Source organism: Lepidothrix coronata, unplaced genomic scaffold, assembly GCF_001604755.1.
Source record: "Lepidothrix coronata isolate B3197 unplaced genomic scaffold, Lepidothrix_coronata-1.0 Scaffold7, whole genome shotgun sequence".
NCBI lineage: Eukaryota > Metazoa > Chordata > Aves > Passeriformes > Pipridae > Lepidothrix > Lepidothrix coronata.
Genome location: NW_016690187.1, coordinates 6,077,360 through 6,102,894, shown reverse-complemented (window position 1 = coordinate 6,102,894; position 25,535 = coordinate 6,077,360). Strand labels below are relative to the sequence as shown.

General features: G+C 35.1%; 2 protein-coding genes across 2 annotated transcripts in view; one reads left to right on the top strand and one right to left on the bottom strand.

Annotated features, from left to right (window-relative positions):
• ITGA4 (integrin subunit alpha 4) overlaps nt 1-7,911 on the top strand; it is a 35,858-nt gene extending 27,947 nt beyond the window's left edge. The window contains exons 19-28 of the mRNA XM_017838791.1: nt 592-690; nt 1,120-1,199; nt 1,537-1,623; nt 2,225-2,315; nt 3,005-3,112; nt 3,371-3,490; nt 4,907-5,026; nt 5,539-5,637; nt 5,855-5,974; nt 6,828-7,911. Coding sequence (XP_017694280.1) covers nt 592-690; nt 1,120-1,199; nt 1,537-1,623; nt 2,225-2,315; nt 3,005-3,112; nt 3,371-3,490; nt 4,907-5,026; nt 5,539-5,637; nt 5,855-5,974; nt 6,828-6,920 — 1,017 coding nt within the window. The 3' untranslated portion in view covers nt 6,921-7,911. The remainder of the gene's footprint in view (nt 1-591; nt 691-1,119; nt 1,200-1,536; nt 1,624-2,224; nt 2,316-3,004; nt 3,113-3,370; nt 3,491-4,906; nt 5,027-5,538; nt 5,638-5,854; nt 5,975-6,827) is intronic.
• Nucleotides 7,912-8,268: 357 nt separating this feature from the next.
• Nucleotides 8,269-25,535, bottom strand: part of CERKL (ceramide kinase like) — a 52,892-nt gene continuing 35,625 nt past the window's right edge. Inside the window, exons 4-11 of the mRNA XM_017838802.1 lie at nt 17,773-17,847; nt 16,188-16,365; nt 15,854-15,922; nt 15,522-15,547; nt 15,330-15,438; nt 12,505-12,601; nt 11,113-11,288; nt 8,269-10,568 (exon numbers count right to left, since the gene is read on the bottom strand). Of these exons, the coding sequence (XP_017694291.1) occupies nt 10,487-10,568; nt 11,113-11,288; nt 12,505-12,601; nt 15,330-15,438; nt 15,522-15,547; nt 15,854-15,922; nt 16,188-16,365; nt 17,773-17,847 (812 nt within the window). The 3' untranslated portion in view covers nt 8,269-10,486. The remainder of the gene's footprint in view (nt 10,569-11,112; nt 11,289-12,504; nt 12,602-15,329; nt 15,439-15,521; nt 15,548-15,853; nt 15,923-16,187; nt 16,366-17,772; nt 17,848-25,535) is intronic.

Here is a 25,535-nt window from a genome sequence, read left to right as displayed (position 1 = left end):
CATATCCCCCTCTGCCAAAAAAAGCTGACGAAACACCAGTTTTTAAGTTCTCAGACTTGTAGCTACCTAAATCAAGTGCAATTTAATTAATTCAGTGACTTAAATAATTTCAGTAACAACTTGAATAATAAAAAATATGTTTATAAGTGTATTTCAGGATGTTATGGCTTCTTTTTGTCTGATGATCATGTTTTCACTGATCACAAAGATTTCATTGAATCTGTCCTCTTCACAAATACACAGGCTTATGAAAGGTCACAAAACTAACTGTACTCTTTCTGCCTTTTAAAAATAACTGTTGTCTTTGTAGAATCCCCCTGATCCACCTTTCTGAGGTTGGCTTTTAACATGAGCCTTCACTTCACTATAAGCAAGCAGCAGACAAATAACCAGATACAGTAATCCATATAAAATGTTATGTTAAAGTGGTTGTGAATTATATGAATGTTCTGTATATTTGCATCAGTGAAATAACAAATGTGTAGTTCAGGAAAATATAAAGCACCCAATTTCAGTGTGTGCATGTAATTTTAAATATCTGGGAAAAAAACTGGTTTTTTTTAATGACTAATCATTTGTCCTTTATTTTAGGAAGAAAAACAGATACATTGTGATGTGTTAGATAAAGAAATTCATGCAGTAAAACTTGAGTGCAGTGTTGGTTATTTATACGTAGATCAAAAATCAAAGGTAAGCAATGTGTGAAATTCCTAGCTTTAGAAACACCCTAAATATGTTATGAGGATTTATGATGGAGGAAAAAAAAACCCTTGTTTTTCAGAATCTCTTCTTCATTCTCAACTAACATCTTTTATCATGTTGGTATCTGTATCTCTCCTGTTACTTTTAAAATTATTTGCTTAAACCGTTGCTGGAATAATTCATTAAGGGACAACAATGTATTATGTATCAACTGATTGTGCTTGGGTTCTAGACAAGTGAGCTGACTGAGGCTACAGACAAATATGTTAGATCAATAGAAAGAGAGTAGAAGACACAAAAATCAAGTGTTTCTTAGTTCTGAATTTTTTTAGAGCAGGAAACTATAAATTAGTTTAATAAAATACTTTTATTTAAACTGTCTTATGATATATAAGCAAAATTTTGTTTGTTCTACAGCTGGATTATAGTTTCCTCTTGGATGCAAGCTCCTTTACCAGAGCAGAGGAGGACCTCAGCATCATCGTTAATGCTACCTGGTAAAGTCTAATAAAAATTGCTCAATGAAATTAGCTTTGGAAAACAGACTAGGGAACATTGGAAAGACTTAGCAAAGCACAATTGCAATAAAGTGCAGTGGTTGCATATCTCTAGAGCAAGAGAAATTATCCAAAAAACCAGGTAATAGATATTTAAATAATAAGCAGCTTTCTGCCTGTCTAAAATGTGGGGATTTTTGTGTCTGACATGTTATTAGCAATAAAATATTTTGGGTTTTATAAGCTGCAATGTCTGTTTAGTATTAGTTTACAGAAATAATGCATAGCATATGATGATGCCTTCAATACAGATTTTTCTCTCATTGTATTTTTATAGTAAAAATGAAGATGGGAACATGTTGCTGGATAACTCACTAACTTTAGCTGTACCTCTAAAATATGAGATTGAGTTAAATACTCATGGGTAAGTCAGCTGTTGGCATACCTGCACATCTGTAGAACTGTTGTCTTGTTACTGCTCTAAATTCACAAAGTTTTTAAGCAGAAGGTGATGTAGCTGAAAAATCCTGGGAATGACATGGCACAGCTATCCTGGGGTCTGACCCATATACTTCTAAGATTTTGTTTCCACAGTTCTGAGATGAGACCCCCTTGGTATCTATGGTGCTTCAAACTTGTCTCTTAACAGACTAATATTTTTTAAAAACAGGGGGTTTTTTTATATAAAGAGGTATTTAATAAGAGCATAGCAGATCTTCAGCTTCCTTGCTTAACATGGACCATATTCTGGGTTTGTTGTGGAACATTCATGGAGCATAGTGTTGGTTGGTATTTTGGGATTTATGAATTTTTCTGATTCATCTGCCTTTTTAAGAGGGAAGAGTAAAAATGCAGATAATTCTTACTCCAAAGGTAGAGGATTTCTACTCTCTGTTCCTAGCTTTACTCAAATGCAAACTTGGGTATTTTCTTTGAACCAATCTTACTGGAGGTAGCATGGAACAGGAGGTTATGCTAAGGATATACAGCAATTCCATTAATTAACAACTTCTAAACCATTGTAGGTTTGTGTCACCAGCTGTGTTTGTTTATGGAACAGAAGAGAAAGATTCACCAGTTACATGTATGAAGGAGAATATCAACTTCACTTTCCATGTAAGAATTTTCCTTTGTAAATCCTGTCATCCTTGTTTTGAAGGTTAATGCTTAATGTATCTAGTGACAGTCTCTGCAGTCAGTAAAGGAACTTCTTAAGAGTACAAGGGCACAGTAAGTAACTTGTGCATTGGAGGTGGGAAGTTGCTGTTAATCCCTCTTAGAACACATTTTTTTGGCCTGGAAAATCTTCCACTGAATGATCAGAACAAAAATTCTTAGCACAGGCAGGATTGAAAGTGGTAGAGCAGTTTTGACTTGCCACTTTTTCTATTAAGAAACACTTAAAAAAGAATTATCTTACAGTAAGGAAAAGGAACTAGGAGCTTCTTATAAGAGGATCTGTAGGTATCAAATTTGTCTCCAGTGGATTAAAAGCAGGAATTTAGACATAAATCTCTCCTAGTTCCTTTTCCATATTCTCCTGGAACAGGCTGTATGACCTCAGGGTAGTCATCACAGATTAGCTCTACTTACTCATTGGCTTCAGAGGAGCGAAGGGTTCAGTAAGCCTTCAGAACGAATGAAACTAAATGTTAGAACTCCCAGCAGAACCCACTTTCATGACAGCATAACAGCACAGGTGCTACCCCATTCTGTGAAGTTCTTTTTGTAGTTATATATATATATATTTGTTACTTGAGTAGCTACCATTGAAGCTTTAACTGTATAACACTTTTCCCCACAAGGTTATCAGTGCAGGACCAAGCATGTCTCCAAACACTAACTTAGAGATAACGATACCAAATGCTTTTCCACCCAGGGACTTCAAATTATTCAACACATTGAATATCAAGGTAAGCACAGGTTCAACATATATTATTAGCTATATGAATTCTATGAAAAAGAGAAGCAGAGCATAGCCAACTAGGTAAGAGTTTGATTTGCTAGCTGTGGTGAAGCAGAATGAACAAGAACAGGATTATCTTCAGCCCCATATGTTTCAGAATTCTGAAAATAAAATTTATATTTCTTTTGAACCTTTCAGAAATCTGTATTTTGATTATGATCTGATATTTAAATTCTAAAAGTAATGATGTTATATTTATTTCCAGACAACAGTTGGAGAGTGCTACTATAATAAATATTCCAGAAACTGTACTGCAGCAGAAAAACATGAAAATATATTAAAGGATGTCGTCACTTTCTTTTCAAAGCCTACTAAGAGACAAATGGTAAGGTCTGTCTTTTAGCATCAGTGGGAAATAAATGACTGTATGAATAAGCCTTTAGACAACAGTACATCTTATATAATGAGGTCAACAGAGCAGTCTTCCAAGGATTTGTGGTGGGACCTGTGGTAAGTTCAGTGTAGTCATAAGTGACTTTAGTAAAAGAGGTGAGAACTGAAATGAGAAAGTTGATTAATGACACGTTGCTGAAGTCAGTGGATGACAGTCACCTAAAAAGAACTGCCAAAGGGGTGTGTAACTGAAGGAGCAGGCAAACAGGGTAGCAGAGGACATTCAATAACAAATAGAAAATGATGCATGAGGCAGAATCAGGCTTTATCTTAATTACATGAAGTATGCAGATCAAATACTGTCTTTTCCACACCAAAAAAGTGCCATCAAATGTAACTAGTAGGAGCTAGGTAAGAAAACCACAAAAGTAGTACTCATGGTTGAAGTTCTTCCTTAAGGGTGTTATGGATGCTAAAAATAAGTGAATTCCAAGAAAGACACTGCAAGTTAATGGGACTGAAAGTCCATAAGAATTACAAAATATATGGAAATCATTTTTGGCTGGGAAGTTCTTATTAAAAATATTTGGGAGGTTGTGAAGAATGTCATATGTGCCTGGCCAGTTCCAGCTCATCCCTCTGTACCTACTCAAGGACCCTGCTGGAGATCAGATACTCGACTGCGCCGTCCAAATCAGAATTGTTATTTTAGTGTTGCCCTGCTGAGGATTTGTTCTCACAGAAATCTGTGTCCTGCAACTTGATTTTGATGAAGTACAGTGTTTTTTAATCTTTCATCTTAAAAAAAAAAAAAAAGCTGAACATTTTTTAAATGCTAGTTTGGGACTTTTAAGTGAGCACATTACAAGGTATACCAGTTCAGGGATTCAGAGGCAGCCTGCACTAGAATATCAAATCAGTAGTTCAGCATTGTACTGCTGGATAAAGAATATAATGATGTACATTTTGTCTTCTCCAAAGCTGAGTGAAGTGGTGCCAGCTTACACTGTCAGTGTACAGGTGTAAGGATCAACTAATTTTACTGTTTGTACTGGATAGCACAGAGTTATTGTCATTTATCGTTATTGAAAAAAGCTAATTTGAAATAACAGTGCAAAAAAACTCCCAACCAAACATATAAACAAATTATGAAAATCATTCTTTTTCAGTCTACAAAAACTTGAATTTTTTAGAAAAATGATATGTTTTTTATAACAATTGGGTTGGTCCCTTATTACTGTACCTTTAGCACCTATGGACTGACAGTGATGGATGACAACCTGGAGTTACACCCTCAGTTTTCAAGAACAAACATAGATCTTTTTATTTTACTCAGTTCCTGAGTGTCTTTAATACTAAGATTATAAAGTCGATAACTTTAGTTTTAACCTTTCCCTCCCTTCTACAGTACTGCATGAAAAATGACAGCCTTTGCTTACAAATACATTGCAATCTTGGCAACATGGAAAGTGGAAAAGAAGCGACTGTTCAGTTGCATCTGGAGGCTACTCCTTCACTTTTAGAAATGGTAACACATAAATTTTTCATAGTTGATGGGAATATTTCAGGACATATTTGCAGTATTCTCATCATACAAATTCTAGTTATTAATCTATTTTTGCAAACAGTATGATTAAATATAAAGCTTTGGGGTTTTAACCTATTTTATGTTTTCAATGCTAAGGCTCAAGGTGTTGTATGAAAAATGAAAACCACTGAAAAATATGTATTTTAGTTTATCACTTTTTTTTATGGTATGTATTGCTTTGCCTATTCTGGTTGGGTTATGTGGGATTGGGATTTAATTTCAACTCATAATTGTACTTTTCTAAGAAAAGCAGTGTGGATGTGGACTCAAGTAAAATCCAACCTGGCTTCATTCCAGCTTCTGGTCTAATTTCTTTTGTGATCAGAAAAAGGCACCATTGTGTGTTTTTATGAGATTCTGTTTCTGTGAGCAGCTGTGTTACTGTTTCTGATTGGCAGGAATCAACGTGTTGAAGTTATTTTTTAAAAGATAGAATTATTTTTTTTAATCAGGATGATGCATCAGCATTGAAGTTTGAAGTAAGAGCAACAGCCTGGCCAGAAAAAAATGCAAAAGTTATTGAACTACACAAGGACAAGCAAGTTGCATATGTAAGGATTCTCTTAATGAATTTGTGATAAACTTGTTAAAGTAGAAAAACCAACGGCAATTAAAATTGTGGAATTCTTTGCATATCCATACTCAGGCAATGAATATACTATTAATTACTTGAGAATGTAACTATTTTTCCTAGTTTGTTTTAGTATTGTTTAGGGGCGAAAAAATAAAAATAATCAGTTAGCACTAAACTTATTTTCTGTTTTCCAGGTCTATTTGGAAGGAATGCACCACCTAAAGCCAAAATACCATGTTACTGTGCTAATTATTGCCATAGGCTTAATAATTGGTGTTACCTTGTTTTTGCTTCTTTCATTTATATTATGGAAGGTAGGTTTTCAGTATTTCTTAGTTGTTCTCAAGTCAGGAATTCACACTGTTGGAGGATTTTTGGATCTGTTAATGCAGGTTAAAGGATAAATAACATTTTATTATGATCTGTCCTTTCTAAAGAAAGATAATTCCTCCTGTAACTTGTGTTTTTTCAAAAGTACTTCTCCATTTTATCTTCTGCATATTCTACATTTTCTGTTATTCAACACCACAAATCCTTTTACAGTGCCTTATATGACATCTCATGTTTGCAAATTATTTGTGTAATTTAATGAATCATTTTTGTGGGGTGGTGCTCCACATTTACTGTCACTTGACATGTGATGACTAATAATCTGCAACAGTTTCATACCAGAATAAAATGTTCAAGATTTCAAACTGCAATATAAATACTAAAAAAATTCTGTGCATAAGTAAAAGAGAAAACCATGAGAGATGCAGCTTCTCTGACAAGCCATTAAGAGATTGTTCACTTCTTTACCGAAGTGGAGATTTTCTTCATCCATCATTTTTTCATGGAAGTGTAGAAATTAAATTTAACAGGAAAGTTTTATTACTGTTTCACATTTTTAAATATATTGGATTCAGTGGACTGTTACAATTCACAAGCCCCTATATCCTTACTTCTTGCAGAAGAGCATTAGCCTCCCAAAAAGTAAAAAAAGAAAAAGCAAACCTACTTTTTTGATTGATGAGTAACACTTGATTACTTTGTATGACAGAGCAATGGCAAATAGCATAATACATAAATGCCATACATAGGTATTTTTATTTTCATTCATCTTTTATGATGACTTAGATTTGATAACCAAGAGTTGCTGACAACAGATTCCAAAATTATGTATTTCAGATTGGCTTTTTCAAAAGGCAATACAAACCAGTCCCTCAAGACACGAACAGAAGAGGCAGCTGGAGTTTTACAACTGGGAACAAAGATGACTAAGATGGCAAATAAACATTTGATTTTAAAATGAAGAAATTAAGATGCAGGTTAATTCACAGAAGAAACATCAGCAACAAGAAAACTAGGCCTTGAGCGCACTTGCTCTTACAAACACACTTTATTTCCTTGAACTGTATGGAGGACTACACCTTACAGTACTGTTGTTCTAATATGAAAGTGGAAAAACAGTTGGTTCTGAAGTCTCACAGTAGTATTTGAAATGCTATATATATACATGTGGTTTCAAACAGACAGAAGAACACTAAAGAGAAGAAAAATTACTTATTGGAAAGAAGTATTTTGAGAAAGTAATAATTTTTGGCCAATCCTGGAAAGTCGGATTTCAAACACATTAGCATGAGTTATTCTAGTAATTTTGAAGTTTCAATAATATTTGGATTAGACATTCAAGAAGAAATCCTCTCTCATCTTGCTTTGGCAGTTTAACAAGGTAAATTAGCTTAAACCAATAGAAGGACTGTAAGTAGAGCACATGGATGTAGAAGAGGGCTGTCAGAAGCTCTCTCGGGCTTCTGAAGGTAACCTCATAAGCTTTGGCTTCACAGGCACAGCCACATCATTGAAGAGACTTAGACACCCAGGCAAGCCAGAACCAGGAAGGTCAAGGGTGGATTCAGAGCAGGGAATTATGTGGGGTAGCCTGGATATGCAGCTGTAGAGAAAAGCATTGTAAATCATAATTTGTTGCCATCTTTAACATGGTACTTGCAAACATGACAGAACTATTTGTTTCATCCTTTCCTCAGATAGTGCTGCCATGATGTTCTGGACTTTTCCAATTAATTATTTCTATGTGGGGTTTTTTAAAGCAAGTATTTATTTTTATTTATTTAAAGATTTTTCTATAGTACTTATCCTAGTAGTATTTAGTGCTGGCATTCTTCCAGAACCTGAAAAAAAAACCAGACAGACTTCACCTGACAAAACAGAGACATGCATACCCAAGAGACACCAACTGCCAACCTTAATGGGCCAAATTTTATCTTTAGATCTACCAACCTTAACCTGAAAGTACTTAATAAGGAAGTCAATTGGAGAGCTAGCTTGGGTTCTTGTGAAGCTGTCACATAAATACTCTCTAAACAGGCACCCTCAGCAGCCATGCAGTGGGAAGGCAAATGTCTGAACAGAAACATGGATCAAACCACTGCTCTGCTACTGCAGGAAGTTTCTTCAGCTAGCTAAGTTCACACTGCCACCTAGCTTTGGTGAAATAGTACAATCCAGGGAAGAAAACGTTACTTTGCTCCCCAGTACAACTGGAGAATGTACAACTCCTTCGATTAGTTATTCCAACAGCAATGTGCAGCGTGGCCTTTCTGGCCTGGCCTTTGATGTCTTTCTGAACTGTAAGGAGAACTGTCTGTCATCTGTACATACACTTTGAAGCTGCACCATCATAAAGGAATTAGCCTGACAATCAAAAGCTACAAAGAGTGCCTTCAGCAAGCGCTACTGCTAATAGAGTGCTTGGTGCCATAAAAGCCACGTTGTCCACAGATTCTAAAGGTAGTGGGGACCATTTTCTGATTTCCTTTCACTGCATTTGATGCCAAAGGTGTGGATCACTCCAAAGTATGTTTTCCTCTAAAACCTTCTACAGTGCAAGGACAAATGAATGTGCATATATTTTTTTTAAAAGTCAAAATAAAGTATGTCAAGAATGAAATATATTCTTGCAAGTCTGAAAATGTATACAAAATGCTTATCTTCCATATGGCTTTAGTGAATTTTTGCACTTTAACCAAAAAACCTTTGAATAGAAATTAGTTTGACATTACTGTGAAAAATATACCTCAAATACTGGAAGAAGCATTAATGTTCTTTTGCATACAAACAATGCAAAGAAGTGAAACCAAAGCTTTTTATTTCTCTTTGAAACAGTTTACTTAAGTCAGTACGTGAGATAATGTTGCCTTGGAAACTGTACACTTCCTATTCAGATTTGATTGTTAACATGTAAACGTTGGCTGCCTGTTCTTAGGATATAAAGCAAAATTTTGAAGCTTTTATAAACGAAGTTGATAAAAAATGAATGTACAATGTCCTGATGGTGGGAAGATTATAAAGTATCACTTGATTTCATTTTATTAAAAAGAACCCAAAAAAGTTAAATGCACGAATGCTGTTTCTTCTGCCAGTTAAATTATTTTGTTAATTTTCACTTATTTAATTACAGTTAAATCTACTAACTGTTGCTAGAATTGCCTTTTTAGACAACTTCAGGAAGATTAGCTTGAATTGTCAGCATGTTAAAAATATTTGATGGGATACAGGATCAGTTTTAACTGGAGACTGTTCACTGTGACTTAGACAACAGGTAACAGCTTGTTCTTAAGAGCTAATTCATCATCTGCAGTACTTTAAGTGTAGTACTTCTTTGTCTTGTGTATTTAGCACAAGTAAGACTTTTTCACAAGTAGTATTTAAAGTCATATGGTAGCTATAGATCTCTTGTAAAAGCTTAAGCCCGTGATTTAGCAACAACTTTAAAGGACTGGATTTCACATTACACTCGACTGCTTACTGAGGAAAGAACTTAAACCAACTCCTTCTAGCCATGACTGTGCAGCTTTCATACCATTATTTGTCAGCTGCCTTCTGAACGATTCATAGATGACTGACCAGGAAAACATTTGTTATCCCCATGGTCCTGCAGATGGAAAAACATGTTGGTCTGCTACTTTTCATCATCTCAGAAAAAGCCAGTTCCCAGAAAGAATATAGTCTTAATTTGCTGTCATCTCAAATAATTGTATTAAGTATTAAATAAGTTACCAAAAAAACACTCATAAAATTTTTGTTTAGACCCTATAAGGAAATTAGAAGCATTTAAGTCAAGTCATAAGTTATTTATCATAATTTTATTTTCAGCAACACAGAAAACTATGCTGAATAACATCTCAGTTCTAGGGTAGAGAAAATATTTATTTTGTACAAAGAGTAGTTTTTAAAATACACTTGAACAAAGAAAAGTTGTAAAGGATATCAGCATAGTCTTTTATATTATTTGCCTAGAAACATTTTGAAAGCAAATATATTAAGGCAACATTAAAAATCATAACTAGAAATAGAAGTACTGGATTAAAAAAATAAATACATAAATCTATATTTTGCCACCATTCTTCAGCATGAGGGGGTACCATACCTACATTTGCCAGCTCTAGTTGAACTGAGTCATCTGACAACATGGATAGCAGCAGCAGACTTAAAAGTATCTCATACTAAAAAAATCTAGAATAACTTTAAAGAAAAAAAGATATTTTCTCCTACTCTGGTGGACACTTCTTGAACCTCAAATTTGTAAGAGACCAATATAATCAATTTTCATTTTTTTTCTTGTTAAGCCTAACAGCTTCTACACAGTGAAATACAACCTGGTAAAAATATATAACTTGATAGGAATTTAAAACCAGAAATACTACAAACAACCCAGTTAAGCTTCTGCTACAACAACTGACATCAGTGAGTGCAAGTCCAGCACCTTGGAAAACTTTGCATAGAGGTGAGAAAAGGATTCTTACAGAACTTGCAGTGCATCCCTTCTATATGCAGTTGCACGTTGCTTGGGAACTCTCCAGGTCATCAGTGTTCACTCCGTAGAGATCAATAAGTTGAGGATGGACCCTGTGAAGCAAGGAAGTCAAACTTAATCAAACATCATCAACTCTTGCAATGGGTGTGCTGCTTTTTGAGGTTGAGGGGAAGAACAAATATGTATGAGCTGCTATATGGAAATAAATCAGGGTGAATTACATTCTGACAATTCCTATAGCGTCATCTTTAGAACCATATATCCTATAACAAGATCTACCTTTTATTTTACATTCCAGACTGCTACTCCAAGCTCTGTGCCTTCAACTAATCCTGTGTGCATTGCAGAAAAATGAGCTACTGCCCATTTCATTTCACTGATAATTCTCCTTTTCCCCCATGTATTTGTAACCTCTTTCTTAGATACTAGATATGGAAACTATTCTCAAGCAGCATTAAGTTTCCCACAATTGAAGAACTACATGTTTTTCTTAACCTTACACGTGCTGCTTTCTAACCACAACAGTACTATTCTAAGAGCAGCTAATTTTCATGTTATTTGTATTATATACAGAAGCAAGACATTTAACTAATCTGTTAGAGGTATATGGTCCCTAAATGCAATATTTAACCTTACCGAACATGAACTTCTGATGCTTCTTTCATTAAATCTCCATCTATATTCCAGGGGTAATTTCCTTCTGCAGAAGCAGCATTCAGATCTGTATTTTCTTTGGCATCCTGTCCACTTTTAAGCCTTGGTTGTACTTTTACTTCTTGAACTGTGTAGGTCTCAACAAAGGGAAAATTGAACTAAACCAAACACAGATATATATTAAATGAGGATGAAAGATAGAGGTGGTATCTTAGCAACATACTGGATTACTTGAAATTAAAAAGCTGGAAAGCTAGCCTTTTTTTTTTTTATCTAAAGTAAATGGGAACATTTAACTTGAACTTTGACCACATGAGCCATTATATATTCCAGCTAGCATTTATATATTAACTTGGGTTTTTTTATCCTAAGTATTGCTTCATAAAAAACAGTACTGTTCCGTTTGCATTCCCATATTGGGCTCAATCAATCTACAGGTGAGGTGGTACATTTTGCACATGCCAAATACTTTCAGGAAGTGTTTAGTCCAAGCAGATTTTTTCCAGTGCTCTGTTCATCTTTACCAGTAATCTTGTCTGAAACCAGGCTAGTTAGAACTCTAGTAAATGGTCATCTTAAATGTGAAGTAGGGCCTACATCTCCTTGTCTGATTTCTAAACACAAAGGCAGAGAGAAAAGCAAGGCCTTCCTCCAAAAGCATAACTGAAAAGCTTAAACTATTTCCTATGCTCAGCTGTTAGTGCTGTCACATGGAATTCTTATCCACCTCTCCCCCAAACTCTCTGACTGTTGATGAATTCAAACACCAACCTTCCTGTTAAAGTAATTTCACATAATCCTGGAATATTTGTTAGGCTATGCAGTGGGTCTTTAGGACAGCAATAAAATCTGTGTTTGGATGCTTCATTCTTCTCTTCAAAGACAGAATAATGACCACAATTCTGAAATGCAGTTCTGCAAACATTCATAACTAGATGGAATACATACCTGCTAAAAATCAACGCTCATAATCCACTGCCACCAGCACAGCATGCAGTGATCTGCTAAAATTATGAACTTTACCAATTTCTGACAGAGCTGCATGATGCCCCCCTAGTCTGTGTTCTTGATCTCTGTACTACACAAAATTCTGACACAGCATGGATTTCCTTATTGTGGTGGAAGGGCTTTACACCCATGAAACTATGGTACAACACAAATACAATTTAAACCACAACAGATGGACTGAAATAGGCTAATCTGTATTAGTCTAGTGATTTAAAAAAAAGAAAAAAAATCAGATAAAAAGGGGGCTAATGTATTCTGACAGGAAGCTAAGTCTCCTTATGAGGATGCTAACATTAACTCTTGCAGCCTGTCTACTTTTGTGATTAACTGTTCTTTTTATAATCACCAGAAAGAAATTAACAGTACCTGATTTTTTACGCTGGTGTATCTTTTCAGATGCTTTATAAACTCTGTTCGAGAAGTATTTTGTACAACAATAAGAGCCATGCTTCCATTATTCAACCTGAAAAGAAGACCAATTTAGTTCCCAAAAGAATATTCATTAATTTGGAAGTTTGACAGGCTCTTCAACAGTCTAGATTAAAAAGAAAATAAAAGAAAGCCAACAAGAGTAAATTAATAGAATAGTGTCAATTTTTTTTTTAACATCTTTTTGCCAAGCCCCAGTCATAGATCAATCTAAACTACACATTGGGGTTATTTATCAGATATATTTGTATCATACAGTGTAATAATAAAATTCTACTCCCTTATCAATATCCATAATGTATTGAACACAATAATATAATCTAAGAAAACATTTCTTTTCTAATTAACAGATGGTTTTTAAACACTGGGGATCACAAATTTATGTTTTTACTTTTCTCTCCATTGAAACATAACAATTACCAAGAGTGCTGCGAGGCAAAGCTTTACCAAGAAAACAATCCCACAGTGCCTGCAAGCACACCCCCATTGTACACCCCAGTGCAGATGGGTTCATTCACCCCCTCCACTAAACATTCACGCTGCCCTCACAAAGATTTTGATCTTCAACTGTGCCACTATGCAAACTCTCTTAGTAGTTCTTAGTACAGTTCTATTTACATATTTCACAAAGCACATAAAAGACTAAGAGAATTTTGTACTAGATAAAACAGTCACATACTAGAGATTAAACAAGACAAGACCCTACGGTGCAGATGCTCAGTGGTTCTAGGCATGCAGTCACCATGGGTATTTTAGCATCTTTGAGATTTTGGGTCAGACAATGAGCCAGTATCAATTTGTAGATTCCTTCATGTGTATTTTGAGACAGAACCTAACAACTCAAATCTCAATTCAATTGTGCCTACATCCCATTTGAGTTATAGAGACAAATCTCCTGCCTAGGAGAGTAATTTTTATAGAGACATTAAACAAGTCACCTGGCATAGGATTACTTTGCTGATTGAGAAAACAGTGATGGTGACATTTAAAAAATTGCCTCCCTATCATATTTGTTTCAATAAAAGGGAGAGCAGGCTACTGGGCAATGCATTCAGCTCTGTGGCCTTTCAGCTTCAAAAATGACTACGAATTCCCATTAATTCTCTTGAAAGCCCAATCTGCAGTGAAGTGCAACACTGATGCTGTGAGAAACACACGTCCCACACAGCTCACACAGTGCACACAGTTAAATGTATCTTGACGTGTTTCTCCAAATTTAGACCAGCGTAACTGGAGTTACAGGCAGCAGCCAAAGCTTTCATTCCACTTCAAATGTCTTCCCATGGCAGAAACTTCTTGGGGAAATAGGAGAGAGAGAAGAAACCTAGCTGAGTTCCTTCTATAGTTGGTCTAGAGTCTCTAACAATTAGTGCAACACTGATGTTTCTCATATTGAAAAGACATACAATCAATATGCTATTCACTGTGACAAGTGAAGCACTTGTTTGAAAAGTCTACCCTTCCTACCCTACTAGCTGACTTCACTCCTAAGATTATTTTTAAAAAGAGATGAAAGGACAATGGATGTCCTTACATGAAAAGACAGGGAGATCCACCAAGAAGCTACACTGGTAGAGAAACAAGCTCATTCAAACCTGCAATAATTGCATGGAGTAGTCACAAAATTTCATCATTGAGAAACAGGGGCCAGAACACATGGAAAGAGAAAGCAAAGCTAAAAGAAAATAATTTCTTCAATTCTTGTCAGAATTTTTCTGCTGACTGGTATACAAATGCACTAAATGGAGAATAAAGTTCCTAAGAAGCAATAGCATCATGGCACTATCTGGAGAAACATGATCCCAGTAGCAAAGAAAACTTCTCAGTGAGAGTTTCATCATAAGTATTTGTTTCTATATTGTTTCCAAGAAGTCAAAATCTGCTGGTTGAACCAGTAGTTTAGAAGAAAAACACCTCATTGATTCTTCTCTATTTTCACCTAATGATAATCAAATGAAACAAAACAGACTCATTCCATAAACTTTCCTGAGTGCTGGAGTTTTTTTGATAAACATACATGCCTGCACACAGGCACAATAGCAACTGCAAAGTTTGTACTTGCTGTTCTGCTTAATCACCAATTGGATACATCAAGTACACATATTTATCAGCTAATAACTGTTTGGGCCACCACAAAGCATACCCTCAACAATGAGCTAAAGTGTAAACGAGTCAATGTCAACAACCAGGTTACATACTCGTTTGTTTCCCAAAACACCCTGCATGTAGAAGCTATATTTCTCAAGTTCAGAGGGAAAACAAAAAACCAAAACAAAAACAACCACAAAACAAATGAACAAACAACCTAGCAACAACAACAACAACCCAAACAAAAAAAACCCCACGAGTGAATAGCATGGGGAAAAGACTCATATTTCATTTTTGCTGGCTGTAAAGCAGATGAGGGGCACCTTTCTATTTGAAAAAATAAAATAAAATCCAAGAATGAAGTTTCCACATATAGCCAAATCCTATGACAGATGATTGCTCAATGACTACTTCTTTAAGTCAGACTTGCCAACTAATTCAATCACAGCAATTATCCACTCATTATTCTAGTTAGACTGCTTGACCTTATTTGCCTGATCCAAAAACTGATTACAATTCCTGGGATTATCGAGTCTGCTGCAGTCTATGCTCCCTCCCCCATTCCAGAGGGACTAGACTACCTAAACATAGGCTCATATTCTCGGAAAAGCCAAGGTCTTAAGGTAAGATGTCAGAATTTATAGACATGACTAATTCTCTAAACCCATACTGACCTCGTATTAGGTGCCAAGCCTCTTGGTGCCATTGAACACAGACAAGGGATTGCCATAATGCTCACATTCAGGAAGTGACCCTGAATTTTCTGCCATTGATCCTTGCTACCTAAATATAACAGAGTAATTCTATATTACTCCAGTTAATCAGCCACAGTTGGTTTTTAAATAGTCATAAAAGTAAAAACTCACCTTCTTTTATTTTCTCTTTCTTCTTTCTAAAAGGATGGAAACATGTAGGTAAAATAATTAAAGTAATTTTTGCACATTTAAACAATACATACTTTAGAAAAAAGTAACATATTAATGGAACAGAACAAATCAATACTACTGAGTGGAAGACTGCCGTAGTCTACAGGGAACACTTTACAATGTGTGCAAGTTTGTAGTTGTCAAAATAAATATTTTTTTTAAGATTGTTTTTGCCTGTTGATTAAATTTGAACAAAACTAAGAAACTGTACAATTTGATCTTCACAGACATATTTTTGTAGCTTTGGAATTGTTTGACTCAGTTTTACTCACCTGCCATTCTCATGAGAGTCTTCCTGTGGAATTTGTAGAGGTAGAAATGATAATTCACATTCCTCTGGCCTAGAAAATATTTACTATCATGTAAACCAATACTCTGACTGCTAGACAGACTTTGATAAAAGTTAAGATGATTTTAAGACAATGTTGAATGTACAGAATTTATCTCCTCTTTAACATGTAAGAGGGATATACATCACATCTGACTTAAACCTGTCTGCAATAAAGATAGCTAAACTACTGCTGCCTGTATTTTTATCCCATTAATTATTGCATTTTCCTCAAGAAAATGAGAAATACTAGAAAAATATAACATCTTATGACATACCTGAGATCTGCCAGTGTTTTGATAAAAGCAAAATCCTTCCGCTGACTGGAGGGCATCCAACGGTGTTTTTCAGCCAAAGCCAGAGTTCTCGCACCAAAACCAAACATAGCTGAGAACCCAAACCTTAACAGCTTGCTTGGAGTACTGAAGGTACAGACATCTACTGCCTGAATATGTCCTAAAATTTCAAAGGTAAAGAACAGAAATTAAAAATAGCGTCTGTGTTGCACAAGAAATACAACTTAATATCTCTTTGTCACGTAATTTAGCTGGGAGAAAAAAAATCTCCAGACTCTTCTTTCTTTAGGAAATCAAGTTTACTAATGGAAACCAGAATCAATCAAGATATAATTAAGACTCTATAAAAGTAGTCATTTCAGGTGCTTGAAAATGCTAGTTATAGTGAAAATTCAGCTATTCATAAGGCTGCAAAGGGTCTGACTCTTAATTCTATTCATATTTTTAATAATTAGTATTAAAGAAAATGTAATATTGCTAATATTTGTATAAATATTTGCAACCATTTCACCAAATATCTATAATGATTGAACATCCTACTGGAGGAAATATGGGCACTCAAACACAGGTTTCAAATGTATTCATGTTTACAGTTATAGAATATAAACATCTAATTCTCTTCAAGATAGGGTATGTACATTTTTTCTGTAATAGAACCTCGGAAGTTTCCATTAGATTGAATGTTTCTGATTTTATAAAAAAGACAGTTTTAGATTTTGGCTGTAAAGACTTGTATATGACTATTTAAGAAATAGAGCACAGGCTCTTCCACTGCTGACTGCAAGGTCTAGAAAACAGATAGTCAAGATGGACATGCCCCATTATTCTATTTTTTTATTAAAAAAAAAAAGTCCTAAAGAAAAATTGTTGTGCAAGTAATATTAGCATTGCCTAAGTATTTGCTACTTCCTAAGACCCAAAAATAAGGTTTGCACTAGCAACTTAGTTTTTCCTTTTAGCATTTCCACATTCAAAACCCTATTTATTGCGCAGACCAAATGGCAAGTGAGACAGTTTTTTCTACTAATAAAGCTTTCTTATAAAGCTGTTAGTATTTAAAAGAACTGTACCTGGAGCTAAAAAGATGAATGCTACTTTCTCAGAAATATGACAATACTTTCCTGAAAAGTCCAATCGTAATCACTTCCTCAAGTGTTTTCATATTGTCTTCAGCAGGTACATTAAATTAAAATAATCCAACCAATCGTTGCATTGATTACTCTGTGTGTTACACAGATTCACACAATCAAGTCTGGAAAAGGTTACTTTTTGCATTAAAAGAACATCAGCAATAGGGCACAAACACCAAAATTAGACATTATTCCATGGCAGACTTTAGTCACCAGAAGATGAGGTCCACAGCCTTTGCTACTGAACTATACACAAGGAATGATAACCTTTCCAGTCCACTATAAATCAGGATAGAATCATTTGGGTTTAAAAGCCCTACAATATAGTTTATAGCAACCAAGGATAATGCTATGCCTTTACTGAACAACTTATTAGGGCAAACTGCTAGATGCTGCTTTATTATTTAAAATCTGACTATGTATGTAAAAATATTTACCCATTATGATGTGCAATGCTGCAGTTACCACATGCTTAATACCATAGAGCGTATGGGCCAAAATATTAGTAGTACCTGTAAAAGTGAACACAAACTGCTGTAAAAATATGAGACACAGAATAACAAGAAAAAAACAGAGAGCATTTTTAGTTACTTTATTTAAAAAAAAAAAAAAAAGCCTCCCCATAAATTACGTAGTCTTGTTAGCAGCAGAAATCCTTAATAGTATTAAATTAAAACCTTTAAAACTTCCAGAGGTCTATAAAATCTTCTCTGCAAATTCATTCATATGTGCCATAAAAAACAAGGGGGTTGAAAAAAGCTTTACAAAAATTGCCTGTTTGCTGCCTGTCAAGGCACTTTACCTGTGCAAGAAACAGATATATATGTAAATTTTGCCCTTCTGCTTTAATGTCTAGGACATAAAATACCGTGTATCAACTGACTTTTAAACATCAATTTATTTTTTAAATTCTGAAGAAGGAATAGTTATGTCTTTCCTAAATGGGTATAGTTTTAACAGAATTTAAAGTTGATTTTTGTCATCTCTTGCATTTCTTAGCCAAGCAGCAGAGCCTCCAGAAAAATAAAGAACCAGGGCCTGCCACCAAGCAGAATATTGATTTCTTCATATCATTGATTAAGGGATGAATAATTCAATGACAGTTTAATTAAAAGAACAAAAATTATAATAGAAGAATTTAGAACCTAACATTCCCATAAAGAAATGATCTCACATATGTTTTCAAATTATTTTCTGGTTGCTTGAATTCTTTAATATGCTACAGAAGCAACAGACAATTCTGGATGCTACATTTGCCTAAAGTTTTATGGAAGCATTTAAACTTGTTTTTCAAAATTAGGAGAGAGAGGAGAGGAAAAGGAAAGACTATCACATTCCAAACAAGAGGTACTCAATATTTAAATATACACTTTGAAAGCATCATGTACCAGATTGAAAAATTTTGTTTATCCCAAAACTCTGCTATCTTCGGTGTCACACTATTGATAGAAAAAAACCCCTAAATTTGCAAAGACTGATGTACATAATTACAAAGCTCTAAAGGTATCATGTCATTCTTATTCAGGAATACATCCTCTGATTTTTTTTTCAATAATTTCTCTCAATAAAAAAATATAAAATAACTGGAAACCTCAGTATCTCACAGATCCCCTGTTAAGTCCCCGAAGCATCTTAGTCTCTGAAGATAATGCAGAACTTCATGGAAAGTGGACATAACATCAGAGAGAGGAGCTCTGAGTAAGGCTCTCAAGGTTCCTACTAAATAAAGGAAGTGAGGTACATCCTCAGTGAGGTAATAGATATCTAAAAGCTACAAAACCCCCTACATTTGACCTAAAAAGCAATTCTCCACAAAATATTACAAGTATATGCACAACACCATTTCACGTTTGAATGACTTCAGAGATTTAACTTCCAGATCCAACTTATTCTGCTCTGCCATGAAGCTAGCTAAAGATATAACTCAAAAATACTCAAGTATTTCCTTTAATCAAAATTTTACAACTCTTATCAACTGTTATGGGTATCTCTCCAAAACAAAGGAAATCACACACACAAGCAGCAGATCATCACAAGTCAGGTTAATCATGTTTATTTCCTTGAAACAGGGAAGTTGTTATTCTGAAAAAAAAAAAAATCTTCTTTGTCCCTGAAGATCAAGTTAATAAGAGAGCACAAGGCAGAATATACTTCTGAAGATCAGGCTTGGTACGTCTTAAAAGTCCAGTTCCTCATTTAAGAGTAATTTATCAATACAGATGGCAGCAAGATACCAAATGACCACAGCTGAAGTCAGTACCAATCTTCATACTGACTTTAATGAGAGTTAAATCTCATTTCTACTAAACAGGATAGGCACAAGTAATTTCATCCTTCTCTTAAATCTGTGGAGCTCATCAACATTTGCAGAAGTAAACAAAGAAAAATCCCACCCTTTCAGGACTCCTAGGAAGATAAAACAAGTTCTATCTGTGCTAAAAAACAAATACCACATTCACCCTTCTACAAATTGAAAATCTAGAACAAGCACAGTTTTGTCACATTCTCTAAAAACCCCTCTTAGTACATTCCTAACAGCATTTTTGATCCAAATAATGACTGAATAATGTGTCTCATTAACTAGGTCCTATACAAGCAGGATGGCAGACAAAATAACCCAAAACAAACAAGCAAAACAAAAACATGCAGCCTATAAACAAAGTGAAAACAAAAGTAATACTACAAGCTTTTCTGATTTAGGTGGTGATTCAATAATAATGGTATTAATGCTATTATTCCTCCTCCCACGTAAACTTTTTCTTCCCTGTGTAAGCTCAAGCTATTATTTACCAATAACGAGATGGTTCCCCTGAACATTATCATATTACTACAGAGACTAACTTCGATGCCCTTGTATGGCTTGCACCCCTCACACACTTAGTCACATTTTCAGTTCTCACTCTAACTACTCAATTTACTATAAAAAGGTTTCATCCATACAATTCAAGCATTTCTGTCACCTGCATTTTTTTGAACAGAAACAAAGAAGATTTTATTACTCAAAAAGTACAACTCTGTTCAAAATATCAACCCATTTTCCTGACATTACAAACAACTTCCTACAACCTCCTCCCTACGAGATGTGCAATAAGCATCACAGTAGGGACAAAGTATCTCCAGGTCATGTAAAGCATGACTGATGAAGGTACCAAACAGAAATTGTAGAGAAAAAAATTGTCCTTGGAAGTGCAAGCACTTCTGCAGTACAATTAACTTAATTAACCAGACGACATGAATATTCATAAGGCTGTTAATGTCTCCCCCATCCAAACAGATAAATGTGATGTAATGACTTCCTAGTCAAGCATAGCTAAAATTCCGTTGAAAACTGCACCAACATTTTGGTTCTTTGCCTGAAATATCACAGAAATTAACACTCCCTCAGTAATATTTTATTTTCTGAATTAATTGGAAATCATGAATTTATTTAAATGAACCATTTCAGACCAAAAGGTTCACAGCCATCAGATATAGATTGTCTCTTGTTCTGTAACAACTGGATAGCTTTTTTAATGTCCTTCCAGCTCCCCCCTCCCTTTCTCCATTTCCCCCTCTGTACAGTTTCTTAGCAGTAGTTCCCATAGCAACAAACAGTCTTGCTAATGGCCAACAGTACAACTGCAGGCTTCCCCACATCTCCTCTATTTGATTTGGACCAGAATAAGGCAGCTCAGTAGAGTATTTTAGTAAGGACACACACCCCTCTGAACCTTTCTCTTCAGGAGGTAAACTGCTTCAAGAGCATCTCCTTCCCATCAAGTTGACTGAAAGTTCAAAATGCTGTCTCAACTACTTATAACAGAGGCTAAAACCAGATTTTTAAGCCACTCACATAACGCTATCCTGTGATACAGTTGCTGTTTCTACTCAGCTGGGGAATCCTATTATTTCTGTACAATGGATTTCTGGTGGGGAAAAAAAAATTAATTGACCGTTGAGTTCCATCTTCATGAGAAGAAGTACCATACTTACCTGTTTCCTAACTGACTACCTTGTGGATTATCAGCAATATGGAAATAAAATAAACAATAGATTATTTTTAAGAACTTATTAAGGAGTTTCTCACAATATAATTTTAGAAATTCTTCTCATCCTTTTGTAACAAGCTGTACAGCATACTTTTGGGTTTACAGGTCCTTTTTGATCATGACATATTTGTCTTAAACTGAAGGGAATAAGCACTAATGATGAGACACAGCGACCTAAGCACAACATGGAGTCAAGTGCTGGAGAGATTCTCATCACCATCAAGACATTCACAGTAACTGAACAGTGATTCACATCACTGAAGTGATGGCCCAACTGCTGTACTCAAATTCATTAGCTTCATGTCTTTGAGATTGCTACCTCTTTTACAAATACATTTCCAAGGTTTTTTTAACTCGGAACAAAGCTAATGTAATGTCACACTTTTACAAGCAACTAGTCCCTGTCTTCATGCTGCTTTTGTGAGTGCAAACCAAGTCAAAGCATTTAAAATCTTGCTTACTCAGTTCAAAGTGACTTGCTCCATTTTTTTGTAGCAAACAAAATAGCAATTTCCTGTTCAACTGACTGCAGGAATTTTTTCCTTATTAATTAGAAACATCTGAGAAACTACATCAGGTAGTCACGTCAAACATCCACATCAGAGAGTAGTGTCCATGCAAAAATGTCCCTTCTCTTTTCAAGGGAAGTGATTCATATTCCAGGCCAGAATCAACTCTGACTGTAGTGATTTGTGCTTGTTTTGGCTGGGTTAGAGTTAATTTTCTTCCCAGTGGCTACTATGAGACTGTGTTTTGGATTTGTGCTGAACACAGGGTTGAAAATATAGTGAGGTGGTTTTTTATTGCTGCAAGAGCCAAGGACTTTCTGTTTTCCACACTGGCAAGGAAGTTGGGGGTGCATGGGAGGCTGGGAGAAGACACAGAGAGGCCAGGTGACTCAAACCAGCCAAAGGGATATTTCAGACCAAATGACATCATGCTCAATATATAAAGTGGAGGGAATAAGCAGGAAGTGTGGGACATTTGAAATGATGGCGTTTGTCTTCCCAAGTCACTGTTATGAGTGATGGGGCCCTGCTCTCCTGGAGATCCTGAACACCTGCCTGCCCATGGGAAGCAGTGAATTAATTCCTTGGTGTGCTTGCTTATATGCACAGCTTTTGCTTTACCTACTAAACTGTCTTTTCCTCAATCCATGAGTTTTCCAATTCTCTCCCTGATACTGCTGGTGGGCAAGTGAGCGAGTGGCTGTGTGGGGTTTGGCTGCTGGTAGGGGTTAAACCACGACACACTTCCACCTAAAACCTTCCTGCCTGGGCCAAGTTATACTCCAATAAGGACAAATACAAAAATTGTGAGGAGAAGGGATGCACAACCCCCCCAAAAGCAACCAACCAACCAAAATCACACCACAAGATGTAAGTAAAAGTTACCAAAGGAGCAAAAGGATTTTTCAAGAGAGAGGTAGAGATTTTCAGGTCTGTAAGAGTAAAGAAAAGAAAAAGCAGGTTTTTTTAGTACATTATTTTTTTTTTAATATAATCCACAAAATGTTTTTGTGGGACACCATTTTAAAATAGACCCTAAGCATGAATCCAAGAGAAAACCCTGCCAAAAAAAAAGGAGAGATCCAAGAAAGGAAAATCTAGAAAACAAAGTTTTCATATGGTATCATTTCTCTCAGGAAATAAGGGCAAAACTTGATCTTTGCGTGAATCAGCTGAAAATTATTTTATTCTTCCTCAGCTTCTTCCTTCAGGCAAAGAGCTCATCTGTGCCATTACTATAAATTATCATTACAATTTAAAATCTAGTCATTTGTAATCAATCTAAATCACTAATTTAGGACATTTATTCCCTTAAGTAACTGAAGCTTTAGCATCAAGAACTGCCTTCAGTAGCCAAAACTGCAAAACATGCCAGAGGGACTTAAAACAGATGACTAACAAAATGTAACAGTACCTTTTATTCTCACCTGCTGGTATTACTCCAAGAGGAATTGGTGCTCTAACAGGGTTTGATACATAATCTGTGTTTTTTCCAGCATCTATCTGGGCTCTAAGCAGTAGACCATGAGCAACTTCACTGACAGATCCATCTCCACCAACACAAACTACCCTGTTACAAAACAAAAAATATACAGTTCAAAATAAATTCTTTCATAGCTGAGCAAACAAGTGGAAGGCAGCTACTACACACCATATACATAATGATATTTCAAATAAAATCATTTTTCAGAACAAGTTCGGGCTTCCTTGTCAGATCAGTGAATGTTACCTCATGAGATATGCATCCTTATTTCTTCTTTCAGTCTGAGTAGGAGTAAATATATTTAACAATTATTTTACCATATCACACATTATGCTCGTAAACTGGTCAGATGGAAGAACCAAACACAAGCTTAAGTGCCTCAGTGAAGAAGCTCTTTACATTTTTAAGTGCTGACCCACACTATCATTCCAATGCCTTTTAATTGCCCTTATAATAACAACTCATCAAATATTACAATAAAATAAAAATAAAATAAAAAAATACTTGAAAACAGCTATTTTCACACACTATGTAGGCAGTTAAGGGATTTAGTAAGGTATAAAATCCTAGTGCCAGCAATCCTTTGCATGAAGGTACTTAATCACTGCTTCTGGAGCACATAATTAAACTCCCACCTGCTGTGGCTATAGAGAGGAATGCATTTGTCTGTAAAAGCTCTGTTACAGCAAACCTTTTTTTTTTCTTGTTTTTGTTTATTTAAATAGCTATTACAGTGATTCTCCAAATTATTAAATATTTTAATGGTAAAAATAGTAATAATACATTTCAAGCATTTGTAATATAAATGTCAGAGTCACTTTAGGAGGAACTCCCTTAAAATATAATTTTTTGTATATCTGTATGAATGCAGTTGTACAACTACATCCAATAATTCAACCAGATAAAACTAGTAAGGTCTTTACAAGAAAATACTCATTATATTATAAAATGTTTAAATTCAATTATGCAGCTCCCTTACATTCTTCTTCAGTTCCTATTATTATTTCCAAGGTGATTTTTAATTTCTAATTTCCCTCTGTCTAGCTAAACACTGACCACATTAACTTAAAAATAAAAAATAGAATATATAGCAAAAGTTTGAAGCACATTTTCTTCCTCCTCATAATCTGGAGACATTACCTGTCCTTTGACTCCTTTTTTGATTATTCCTAGTCTTCAAAGTTTCTCCCACAGCAGCAAAAACAGTTAATTTTTGAAGTCTGATAAACTGTACACCTGGAAGGACTTACCTGATTGTTCTCTGGCTATTAAAACTTCAAAAACCAGACATATTTTGTTCTGATTTTGGAAAGCTGTGTTTGTTGTAGATAAAGAGTTCAAGGAATAACAAAAATGCTGATAATTTTGATTTTATTATTTTAGTATTGAAAGTTACCTTTTTGGCTGGAAACAGAGATACCATCAGGGACCTGGGATCCCAAAGCTAATCAGTGAGAATCTGCTATGCATAAGGAGTAGAAAATCTCGAGCAAACAGATTTCACTTAGACCACAAAGAAGGCTTCTTACAGAAAGAAACATCTATCTAACCATCAGACACAACTTTCTCAATCAACTTATTTCCTAAGTTCTGACTTAACCCAGGCTACTCTTAATATCCTGAATACCTTAGGTTCCAGATCAGGGAAGAAATATGTGCACGTACATTGTCTATTTCTGTCACTGTACAAACAGGAAAACGCAGCTGAGATAGCAGCACCACAAATGCACTCTCTCTATTTGTCACCAAGGCTCAGCCACAAGACAGGGGTAAAAAAAAACACACTGTCATGTTGACAAAGTGCCAAAATTTCCAGTGTCCTTAAAAAAAAGTGGATAGCAAAAAAGGTAGAATATGTAAGACGTATGACATGCCACCAGTCTCTGCAAAAAATGTGGTAACTGGAGAAATTAGAGAAAAGAAATTATACGTACAAACAACTTTGACAAAAAATTAACAAATAGGAGTGTTGCTTATTGAGATATGAACTTTCAATTTACTACTGCAAATAGTAAGCTTCAATTTACTTCATATGCTGTTTAACACGTAAGGAACCATAACTCTTAAAGACAAAAAAAATCAAGCTCTGAAATTTTAAAATTTAATGATTTTAAAAAATAATGTTTTAAAAAGTACATGAAGTTTTATTTTACACCAGCTAAAAGGAGAGACATTAAAAC